A 12,357-nucleotide genomic window follows, 5' to 3' on the forward strand; every position below is an offset into this window, starting at 1 on the left:
GAAAGCAGGTGGCGGAGAAGGTGGTGCCAGGACCTGGGAGTGGCCTGCGGAACCCCTCTGAGCCGTTTCTTCCCCTGCAGACACGTTCGCCAGCAAGGTGGCAGCGCTGCAGGACCAGTGCGCGGACGCGTCCATCGGCAACGTGACGGGCTCCAACGCGGTGAACGTGTTCCTGGGCCTGGGCGTGGCCTGGTCGGTGGCCGCCGTGTACTGGGCGGTGCAGGGCCGCCCTTTCGAGGTGCGCACCGGCACGCTGGCCTTCTCCGTGACGCTCTTCACCGTCTTCGCCTTCGTGGGCATCGCCGTGCTGCTCTACCGGCGCCGGCCGCACATCGGCGGCGAGCTGGGCGGCCCGCGCGGCCCCAAGCTCGCCACCACCGCGCTCTTCCTGGGCCTCTGGTTTCTCTACATCCTCTTCGCCAGCCTCGAGGCTTACTGCCACATCCGAGGCTTCTAGCGCATTCCGCAGAGACTCGGCCACCCCCTGGAGACAGCTGCACTGCTCCTTCGTCCTCCAGAGACTCGGCCTCCTTGCCTGAGACGCGTCCTCCTGCCTCCTGGGGATTGATCTCCCCCTGTCCTCTGTCCCCACCGATAGCCTCCTCCCTTCCCCTCGGGAGTTGTGAGTTACCCACAATTCCAGCCCATTCCTGTTAGTTTCTGTCTACACCCCAGGGGAAATTTCCACCTGGAGGCCCCTCCCCAGGGAACCAACTTCCCCCTCAGTGACCCGCTAGAGAATCTGTCATCTTTCTCCCAGTCTTGCCCTATCCAGTAAGACTCCCTTCTTCTAGAGAACCCCGCCGCCACCACCACATGGACCTGTTCCCAGGGCTTCAGAAGTTAGTCCTCCCTGAGGGACCCTTGATGGGGGCTGATCCATCCTAGGATTTCGAGTATCTCAGCCCTTCTCCCAGCCTTTAGGGGGCTCCATTTATCGCCCAGGGGAGGGGGAAGGAACGGGTGGACGAGTGCACAAAGGGGGGCACACCTCCCCTGATTTCTCCACTCAGGCCCTTGGGAGATGCTAATTCTCCAGGTTTGGAGAAGGGAGGGGAGAAGTTTGGCGTTTCACAGCTGGAGGGGGCACATTTTGGACCTGCAACTTCTCACATTCCAGCACCCGCACTCTCCTCCACTACCTCTGAGAGCCCAGGCATTCCTTGGACGGGGGACCTGTGTGTATATAGTGTGTTTGGGAGAGGGGGGTCACGGGAGGGTGCATGTCTTGGGGAAAGGGGGTGACAGACTTTACTTTTGTGAAGGCAGCAGACTCCCCCAGTCATGAGAATCCACTTCGGGGAGGAGGCCACAAATCAAAGGGAGTCCAGCTGGTCTCCCCTGACAATCTAGAAGGCTCATTTTGCCCTCAGTGCCAGCAAATCCGGGCAGGACCCTCGAAGAGGAGACCGAGGGTCCCAGAGGACCAATGCTACAAGCCAGCAAATGCTGCCACATCTCTGCCTGATGGGGAGCAGGGTTGGGTGGGAGGGTGGGACTGGGACCAGGGGATCTGGGGGGGCATCTTTAACTTTGGAGGCCACCCATCTGTTGGTAGGCCATCTGCATTTTCTTACTGTTGATGTTTCCTGCCCAAAGGACACACTTGGGGCGTGGGGAGTGCTGCCCACTTCTTCGGACCCTAAGGATGACCCTGCAACCCCATAATCCACGGGTGTTTAGCATTCTGTCATCCTCGTGCATCGGCCCAGCATCCCAGACCTGTTACCCACTCCCCTTCTCTACTTCCAGCTCATCAGCACCAGTCGCTGTCTCTTTTCTCTGTGATTTCTGTAAAAGTTGCCATAAAACTTTGAAATTCTGCCTGGAAAACAGCCTTCCCGTGGGAAATTGGAATTCGGGAGGAGGAAGCTAATGAGCTCCTTGAGATTTCAGCAGTTGTGAAATAGACCAGGTGATCTGGGTTTTTCCAGGTCCCCGGTCCTCTGCAGGATACACCCACACGCACCAGCCACATTAAGTCCACACAACTTCCCCTACCACGCCCCCACTCATCACCTGGGAGCTTCACTAGCCACGCCCCTATGTCATCAGCAACAAACTATTCCTCTTCACAGGGCATCCTGGGAACTCAAAAGAATAGAACTCTTAGTTTGTCTGAGCAGGAAAGCTGGGGTTGATGGGGGGGTTCCTGAATAAAGCAAGTAACTTTCTCAGAATGCTGAAATAGGAGGAGAGGGGGCTGTGTGCGTGTGCTTGCACGCGTGTGGTTCTCCAGATAAAAGACACAGCCTACATAAAGGTGTGCAGACTTGGGAGTTACTAGTGTTTTTCGTGCAAGTGGTTAGCATGAATGGAGTGTGGGGAAGTGGAGAGTGAAGCGAGCTCAAGAGGACCAATTATAAGATACCTTATCAGCCATGCAGTGGAGCTTGGAATTTATCCTCAGAGCAAAGGAAGCTTTGGAAGGGATTTCAATGGGGGATAGTGGGCGGGGCAGGCAGTTGATATCATCTGATTTACATTTTCAAATGTTCCTTTTGCTACTTGTAAGTCTGGAGGTTGGGAGAAGAGGGAAGAGGCTGGGGCAGCAGAGGAGGGTGTCCTGGAGTCGGGTGGTGGGAAGGGGAATGGTCAGAAGGGGGTGATTTAGAGAAAGAATGGATCGGGCCCCGGCAGGAAAGAGATGGTGCACTCAGCGTAGCCAGAAAGAGTTTAATGAAAGGGATATTAAGGGGTGGGTAGGATTAGGGAAAACAAAAGAAGGAATGTGCAGTACCTGAGGCCAGCAGTAGGGGGAGCAGTTATGCTCTGGGCTTGAAGATGTGAGCCGAGTGTCTGAACTGTTGAGGCTGCAGCAGTCGTGGAGGAGACTACAGGCACCCCCAGTCCACGCCAAAAGAGAAAGGGGAAAGAGAGTGAACACCCCAACCTTACTCTCCTGCTGGTGTCTCCCATTGGCTGAACTTAACCAGAAGCTACAGGTCAAGAGAGGTAATAGGTGTGGTGTATACAGGTCCATTTCTTGGGCCACAGAGCAGGAGGGAGCAAGGTGGAGAGTCGATCCGGCAGGGGGAGCAGCGGGAAGTTTCCAGAGAGCGAGGTCTCTGGGCTTGGGGAACGAAGGTGGGGTAAGTCGGAAGAATTGGCTGCTTGGAGAATGTGCTGGATTCAGGTGAGTACAGACTGAGCACAAGATGCCTATGGGGCATCCAGAGATGTCAGAGGGAAGACATCTGGGGACACCCGGAGCCCCGGAGAGGGGCTGCACGTGAGAGAGGAAAGCCTCAGGAGAGGGCGGGGCTGCCCAGGGAGTGTGTAGTGTGAGAAAGGGGCATGGGCAGTGCCTTGAGGGGCCCCAACATCTAGGACACGTGGAAAATGGGAGACCTGTCGAAGGCAAAGGACGCGCCAGAGAGGTAGGTGGGAAACCAGGAGACTGGGGCACCTGAAGCCAGAAGAGAGTTCCAGAATGAGGGCGTGGTAAACAGTTAAAGCCGAAGAGAGGTGGGGAGGGTGAGGACTAGGAAGTGACCCCAGGATTTAGAGCAGTTGGGTGGACGGTGAGGGGACTGAAGTCAGGCTGCTCTGGAGTGAGGAGGGAGTGGCAGGTGGGGAAACCGAGTCAGAGCCTGTATACCACATTTTGGAGAATCTGGCAGTAGGGAAGGGAGTTGCTGGAGGAAGATGTGGGGCATGAGCGGACTTTTCCGCCAAGGTGGGGAGGTGTGGAGCAGGAGGGCACTGAACTCCGGCGTAAGAGAATTTGGTGCCTCAGTGTCCTCATCTAGAAAATGGGGATAGCAGTAACAATGGGACTAGTGGCAGCTGTTTCACAGGGCTGTTGCATTAAATTATATATGTAATTGTACATAACTTATAATTACATATAGAATTTAATATAATTATGTTTATATATAGTTTTAGAATAATAGCTGACACATAGTAAGAGCTCAATAGATGGAAATAGTTATACTTTCCAGGTATTCTTAGCTTGCTTGCTTACTTTCATATTTCATTCTCTCTCTCTCTCTCTCTCTCTCTCTCTCTCTCTCTCTCTCTCTCTCACACACACACACACACACCTACACTCCCCATCTGGAACAAACAGCCTCAGAAGGACAGAGACAGGTAGAGTCCCCATAAACCTGCTTTCCCACCCGAGTCCCAGTTGCTAGATCACCAAACCCTGGAAGAAGTGGACCAGGCGGAATATTCTTTCTTCTCCCTCCAGCATCCTGGATTCTTTAATTCACTTTGTTGATTGTTCAGTGGCTCTGTGCCTGGTGCCCTGCTGTGACCCAAATGTCCCTGCTCTCACCGGGCTCACAGTGCAGTGGGGCACATATGCCAAAGAGGGTGCAAGAGGTGGTGGTCAGGATGGGATGTGTGAGGGCAAGGTCACTGTGTCAGGACACAGATGGCACAGAATTGGGTGACTGAGGTGAGTGTAAGAAGGGGACAGCAAAAGATGTGCAGGGTATAGGCAACAGATAAGGGATGGCACAGCACCCTGGGGCTGGCAGAGGTGGGGTGTCACCCCTAAACTGAGGGACAAGAGTGACTTCTGGAACCTGGAGAGGGTGGCTGTATGTAAGCCCTCGTAAGGGCTTCCTATTAATATTTTTATTAATAGTACTTCGATACAAGTTTAGATGTGATTTCACAGAGATCCAAAATAATAATGGCTTAAACGAGCTTATTTCTCTCTTTGTGTAACAGTCCACATCTGGTATGGCAACTCTCTTTCGTGAGGACAATAAAACCTCCGTTTCTTCTATCTTGTTGCTCTGACGTAGCTAGAGTATGGCTCTGGTCTGTTCGGTCCCAGATGGCTCACCTCCGGGGCATTGAAAAGGATGGCAAGGGGAGGAGCGGTGCAAGATCCACTGTTCCCTGTAACTTTTTACCCAGGAGTTCTACATATCATGTCCTCCTTCATCTCAGGGACCAGACCTGAATCCCGTGGCCACACTTACTAGCTGCCAAGGGAGCTGAAAAATACGTAGTTTTTATTCCAAGTCATCCTGCTAAAAATCATAGAGCATTTTTAAGCAAATGTGGACATTCGATGTTGAAAGAAAATGAGCAACCTCTTCTGCAAAAAGTTTTGAATGAACACACAGAGGTGATACTCAGAAACTAACCAATCAGATTATGGGTACCAGACAAAATCACCACTGAAATAATTGCCAACGAGCCCAGGGCCTTTGCATCACCCATTTCAAGATCAAGTTCCCCAGCTGGATTCAGTCCTGATCCTCTAAGCTTCCCTAGACTCTGGAACACACATTTCCTCAGCCTCGTCTTTCCAAACGGTTCCCCAAGTCCTTAGCCTGTTTCCTTCAAATAAATCTGCAGACTCAGACCTCCCTCTCCCCCACCTTCCTACTCCTCATCCACCTTTACCTGACCCTTCAAGCATCTTGTTCTGGGTATCTGTTGTTACACAACAAAAACCATCCTAAAACTTAGTGGTTTAAAATGACAAGTTATTATCTCTCAGTGGGTTCTCACACAATTGCAGTCAGATGTCGGCTGAGACTTAGGTTATCTGATGTCTCAGATAACTCACTCACCAGGCTGACAGGTGGTGCTGGCAGTCAGCTGAAAGCTGGGGCTATTGACAGAAGCCCATGTCCTTCTTGACAATTTCTGTCTCTTTCTTTGCCTTTTATCTCTGCACATGTCTTTTTGACCGTCTCCTCTTCCTTAATTCCACACATCTCTCTCAATTTCTCTACTTTGCTTTTTCGTCTGTATCATCACTCCCTGTTTCCAAGTCAGCCCCCCACCCTCACCGTGTGTGTGTGTGTGTGTGTGTGTCTGTCTGTCTGTCTGTCTGTCTCAGTTATCTGCTGCTGCGTAACAAACCACCCTGAAACTTGGTGGCTTAGACAATGTATACTATTTCTCAAGATTCTGTCTGTTCATAGTGGCTCTTGTATTCCATGTGCAGTTGGCTGAGGCTAGAATGTGCTGCGTTCATTTTGGAGCTTGGCTGGGGCTAGACTGTGCAAGACGCCACCACTGTGAATGGCAGGGGGAGCTGTCTGTGGTCTAGGCCGTTTCACTTCGCCCAGTGGTTCCCCACTTCCTCCCCTAGTTGGCTAGACCCACTTCTTAATAGCATGGTGGCCAGGTTCCAATTGAGGCACAGTGGAAGCTGCAAGGCCTCGGGTCACTTCCCCCACATTCTGTTGGTCAAGCAAGTCATAAGATTCCAGGGGCTGGGAAATAGACGCCACCTTTTGATGAGTGGAGCGTGTGCATAGAGGGGAGGAACTGTTGGTGACCATTTGGGGTACGCTGAGTAACAGCCTCCCCAAAAAGATCTGTGTCCTAATCCGTGAAACCTGACAGTTACCTTACATGACGAAAAAGGACTTTGCAGGTGGAGAGATGGTCCTGGATGACCTGGGTCGGTCCTAAATGCAATCACGTGGACCCTTATAAGAGGGAGGCAGAGGGAAATTATATGACATGCAGAGGAAGAAGCTATGTGAAGACCGGGCAGAGATTTGAAGATGCTGACCTTGAAGATTGGAGCCATGTGGCCACCAGCCAAGGAATGCCACAACCCCCCAGAAGCTAGAAGAGTCGGGGAATGGATTCTCCCCCACAGCCTTCCAAGTGACTGCAGCCCTGCTGACACCTTGACTGTGGCCCATTGGGACTGATTTTGGACTCAGCCTCCAGAACTGTGGAAAAATAAATTTGTCATTTTAAGCCACTGAGTTTGTGCTAATTTGTAGCAACCACAGGAAACTAATATTCCATCTTTAGAGCTAATTCACCACCACTGCCTCTTGTCTCTTAGTTTCTATGTATCTCTACATCTTGAACTCTTTTTTAAAAAAATGTGGTTAAATACATATATAAAATTACCATCTTCAAGTGTACAATTCAGTGGCACTTAGTACATACATGATATTGGGCAACCATCACCTCCTTCTAGTTCCAGAACATTTTCATCACCCCAACAAAGGAAACCCCCGTACCCATTAGCAGTCACTCCACATTCACCCCTACTCCCAGCCCCTGGCAACCACTAATCTGCTTTCTGTCTCCAGGGATTTGCCTGTTCTGGACATTTAAATAGAATCATACAATACGTGGCCTGGCTTCTTTCACTTAGCTTAATGTTTTCACGGTCCGTCCACGTGGCAACATGCATTAGTGCCTCATTGCCTTTTACGGCTGAGTACTATTCCTCTGCATTGAATACAGCACGTTTTGCTTATCCATTCATCTGTTGCTACATCTCAAACTTTTATGTTTTTTTTGTTGTTGTTCCTTTGCCATGTCTCACATTCTCAACATTTTAGTTGAGGGAGGGATTAGTGAGGGTTCTCCAGAGAAACAGAACCAGTAGGATGTGCAGATAGATAGATGGATAGGTAGACAGATGGATGGATACATAGATAGATAGATGATAGATATTTATTTTAAAGAATTGGCACGTGCAGTCGTAGGGGCTGCCAGGTCCCAATTCCACAGGGTGGGTCTGAGACCCAGGGAGATGCTGATGTTACAGCTCAAGTTCAAAGGCAATCCGGAATCAAAATTCCCTCTTTCTTAGGGGACCTCAGTCTTTTTCTCTTAAGGCTTTCAACTGATTAGAGGAGGCCCACCACATTATGAAGGGTAATCTGCTTTACTCATTTATAAATGAGTTAGTCTCATCTGAAAAATACCGTCACAGCAACATCTAGAGTGACGTTGGACCAGACAGCTGGGTATGATAGCCCAGCCGAGTGACATGTACAAGTCACCATCACAGGGGGATCTCATGCCCCTTGTGCCATCTTTCTGCCCGTCCGTCCGCCATATCCCCTCCTGGCCATTGTCTTAGGTTGGGCTCCACAGAAGCCACAGAAGCGCCACAAGGATGGGAGGCAAGTGGTTTATTTGGGAGGTGATTCCAGGAGACACTGGAGGGGAGACAGGGAAGGAAGCCATTAAAAAATGTGTTGATAAGCAGGTCACCTCCTATGGGCAATGGGCTCCGCTGGGGACTGCAGAACCCTCTCCAAGGTGCCCAACCTAAAGATGAGGAATTGGGGTGTTTATTCACTAACTCCTGGCTACCGGGGAGGAGGCTGCTTTTAGGGATTGACTCCCAGCACATTGCCCCCTTGGCTGAAGAGCTCACTGGTGAAGGGGCGTAGCAGGCAGTGTGGGCAGCTGCAGCATGCAGAGCCCGTGGGGCCTTACTGCCTCTCTCCCAGTGGGAAAATGCATGGGCACCAGTAAGGGGAGGGACGACTGCACCAGGTCTCCCCATCTTCTGGCCCCAGCCAAGCAAACATCTTCTGGTCTCTCTAGGGAACAGGGAAGGGCTGGCTCCCAGCACCTCCTCTGAGTCCTGCTGTCCCCTCCCCGCCCCCCCAGGATTGAAGTCAGACGCTAGGGAGGACTTCCAGGCATTCAGACTAGGGGAGAGAAAGGATAGGGGTTCAGTCCTCAGTGCCTTCCAAGGCACTCGCTCTCTTTCTCCTCCCTCCTCACTTCCCCATTCCCCTGCCCTCTCCCTGTAATTTTCTCCCCGGAGGTGGAGGGAAGGAAATGTCAAGCAAGGATGATGGATTGAAAAGGGGCAGTTGGGGTCAGCAGAGGAGGGACCGCAGGGCTGGAGGGGAAAACGAACAGAAAAAGGGGGGAGAAAGGCAGGGAGGATGGGGGAGGGACCAGAGAACAAAACAGACACAGCGTGGAGACAGAATTGGAGGAGAGAGCCTTAACACAATGCTGAGGGAAAGAAAAATCCGGGCAGAGATGGTGCCAGAGGTTTAAAGTAATCCTCCAGCCCCGTAACCAGCACACAAAGCCAGAGAGAGGAGCTGCCTACAGATGTGCGGAGAGAAAACCAGAGATTAAATGGGCCAACAGTCAGGACCAGAGCAGGGCCAGGTCGGGGAGAGGGAGAGAGGGAGAGACAGAGACACAGTGAGGGAGGGGGCGAGAGACAAAGAGAGACAGAGACCCAGGGCTGGGGCGCAGACAGGCGGAGAGGGAAAGAGAGAGACAGAGATCCCCAGAGACAGAAAGAGATGGGTTGGGAGACTGGGGGAGGGAGAGAGACTGAGAGAAAAAGACAGAGAGAAAGGGAGAGATTGAGAGTGAAAGTGAGAATGAGAGATAGAAAGACAGGAGTCAGAGAGAGACAGAGAACATCCAGAGAAAAAGAGACACACAGATAGAAAGAAAAAGATGGAGGGAGACACATGTGAGACAGACAGATGGACAGATAAGCTAGACAGACACTGGGAGGCACACAGTGAAAGAGAAACAGAGAAAGAAAGGAAGTGGGAGAGAGAGGAGAAGGAGAGAAGTGAAAAGACCCAGAAAAGAGACACAGAGGCACAAAGAGAAATTGGCAGAGAAAGGCAAATACAGAGAAAGGACAGGGAGACAGGAAGCTGGGATTGGGGGGGTGGGGGACTCGCTGCCTGTGCCCCTCCCCCGCCCGGGTCAGGCCCGGTCCTCCTGGTGGCCTCTGCCGAGCCATGGCTAATGGTATGATTGCTTGGTGGGGTGGCAGTCGGCGGGTGACAAATGAGCCGACCGAGTCGCTAGCTCAGGTGATGGATGGGCCTGGGAGGCGGGCAGAGGGGCGGGCGCGGGATGGGGGGAGCGGCCCACCAAGATAAATGTTTCCTTCTCCTGGAGCCAGGCCAGGCAGGGGGAGGAACTGGGGATTTGGGGCGATGCATCTATGAAAAGTCTGGGCAGTGGGGTGGGGGAGCAGGGAACAGAGACAGAAAAGCAGAAACCCAGGGACAAGGGGCGGGGGCAGAGAGAGGTGGGGACACAAAGGCTAAGACAGAGGTCCCCAGAGATGGAGTGGGGGGTGGGGGAGAGAGAGAGACTGAGAGAAAGAAAAAAGGAGAGATTGAGAGCTACAGTAAGAACGAGAGAGATGGTGACAGACATACACACAGAGACAGAAATTGAGAGATTATCCAGAGAGACACAGAGATAGAGACACAATGATGGAGAGACACATGAGACAGACACACCCAAGACAGAAACAGACACAGAAGACCCCTCATCCCCCATCCCTGAGCAGATATACAGATCCTTGGAGAGTCTAGGACTGAGGTTAGGAGGGTTCCCCAAGAAAGAGACAGAGGCAAACAGAGCTGATGATAAAGAGGGGAAACTGAGGCAAGAGCTGCAGGACCAAGAAAGAAGACAGAAGGGGGCCCTGAGCAGCTGCTTGCTCAGTCTCTCAGCTCCCACAGCCTGAGAGCAGATATTGGGGATTGTTGGGGGTCCCTGGGAAGGGGCCTGCCTGGTGGGCACAGCCCCAGTGGTCAGGGCTCAGGGACTGAGGTGAGAGAGAGGGTCCCGCCCAGGCCACTGAGGGGTTGACAGCCAAGGTGGGGGAAAACCTGTGTTGGGGAGACTTGGGGGGTGCCCCAGATCTACTCATGGGGGGTTCAACGGGGTGGGCAAGACCTGGGCCTTCCCAGCTATAAAATGGGAGGAGGGTGGGGCTGAAGGGTGAGACCCCTCCCTGGGCCGGTGTACCTTTGCGAGTCTGTGCCCACCCACACTGGCATGCACACACACACACACACACACACACACACACACACACACACACACGAGCAGTTACGACACTTCCTAACACAGACACCCAGGGGCCCAAACATCACCCTCACAGATGCAGCCACACTGAGGTCAGCAAGCACCCGACACACAGCAAGACCCAGGCCTGGACTCCACATTTTCCCTCCCCTGAACTCAAGGGTTCAGGGTCCAAGGACCATTTAAGGAGACAGCTAGCAAGAGGGGGCCCCCTGAGGTCAGAGAGAAATGGGACAGATGTGTGTGTGTGTGTGTGTGTGTGTGTGTGTGTGTGTGACACACACAGACTGGGGGTAGAGGAGTGGGAAAGCCTGCAGCCCCCTCTGCTCCCCCTCCCTCCCCTCCCTTGCCTTTCCCATCAGTTTCTCTCCCAGACACTCCTGTTTCTTCCCTTTCCAACATCTCACTCCTCTCTTTAATTAAAAAGATTGATGCCCAGGAGCCCGAGCCCCTCCTCCTCGTTTTGGGGGTGGAGGGTCCTGCATTCAGAGCAATGGAAGAAACAACCGTTTTTTTCCCCACATCACACCCCCTCATTAACCTCACTGCATCCCCCAACCAGTTAAGACAAAGTCGCCCCCATCCCTGTCCACTCACCCCACCATTGAGACTATCCTTCAGGCCATACTTCTTGTTTTCAGAATCAGCTGGGGGAAGGGGACCTCAGCATACCCCCCAAGACACAAAGCGAGCCTGGGGGCCCAGACCACTGGCTCCCCCACCCTGAACATTGGCTGAGGGCCACGGGGGTGGGGGGCACACAGAAGAGCTTTGCATCTTTAATTAAAAAGTGATTTAAATTAATTTTCTGCTCCAAAACCCCTATCTAGGGGGCAGGGTGCGTGTGGCAGTGATTAAAGCCCCCCTTTCCCCACTGCCTTCCTTAAAGGGCCAGTGTCACCTGCAAGACAGTTGAATGTAATGGGTTCTGGGAGAGCGCCAAGGGTCCCCATAGTCCTGGCACCCTCTAGTTGAACTGGTTCCCCATCACCCCACCAACCCAGGCCCATTGCCCATCCAGCAGATGGGGAGATTGAGGCTCAGAGAGGGGAGGATTCTTTGAGATGGGTCCAAACCCCAGATTCAGCCAGAGAAGAGGGTTGACAGTATGTCGGGGGTCAGGGACAGTGAGAAAGGACAGGAGAGAGACAGGGAAAGAGATCCTGGGTGAGACAAAGAGAATGAGGGTGAGTGAGAAAGTAAGAGACAGAGATGGAGGGGCCAAGATGGGTGGGAGGGCTTGGAGGTGAAACTGAGCCCCGGGTGGGAGAGGACGGCTTTCCCAGGCTCTGAGGGAGCCCTGGGCCGTCATCCCCGCCCTCCCCATCGCCCTCCCCACTGGGATGTGCTGCTGCCGGGCTGAACGCAGTCCCTCAGGTGGTAGCTCCAGGAATTCACCCTGCCCCCGGGCCTGGGTGGTTTTGTTTAATTTCCACAAGACTAGAGGATGAAGGAGAAACAGGTTGAGCTGTTTATGAGGGTCGTAAAAACATCCTTCTAGAGCCCAGCAGGGGTAACATACTGCCTCGAGCCGGTCAGCCTCCCCCTCTCGCTGGTCTCCGTGCCTTGGCCCCCTCTCTCTGGATCTCTATCCTCCCCCGTCTCTGTCTCCTCCCAACTTTCTGTTCCTTTCTCTCTGGATCTCTCACTTCTCTTTGCCATTATCCCTCTGGAGTGATGGTTTGTAACTTTTTGGGGGAGGGGTGTCAAGAATCCTTTTGAAAAAATAAGATGAAAACTATGGGCCATCTCCCTGGGGAAAAAATACATAACCATCAGGCCACAATTCACCATGCAATT

At 52.7% G+C, this 12,357-nt stretch overlaps 1 protein-coding gene across 8 annotated transcripts in view; it reads left to right on the forward strand.

Annotated features, from left to right (window-relative positions):
* SLC8A2 (solute carrier family 8 member A2) overlaps nucleotides 1-1,833 on the forward strand; it is a 28,470-nt gene extending 26,637 nt beyond the window's left edge. For 7 of the 8 annotated variants that reach the window (XM_074316188.2, XM_019752599.3, XM_074316189.2 and 4 more), the window contains one exon: nucleotides 81-1,833. In XM_074316188.2, the coding sequence (XP_074172289.1) occupies nucleotides 81-457 (377 nt within the window). In that variant the 3' untranslated portion in view covers nucleotides 458-1,833. The remainder of the gene's footprint in view (nucleotides 1-80) is intronic. The other variant, XM_019752601.3, reaches the window with a different exon arrangement.
* Nucleotides 1,834-12,357: the final 10,524 nt, after the last annotated feature.

Source organism: Rhinolophus sinicus, chromosome 8, assembly GCF_057876585.1.
Source record: "Rhinolophus sinicus isolate RSI-liver-muscle chromosome 8, RSI-T2T, whole genome shotgun sequence".
NCBI lineage: Eukaryota > Metazoa > Chordata > Mammalia > Chiroptera > Rhinolophidae > Rhinolophus > Rhinolophus sinicus.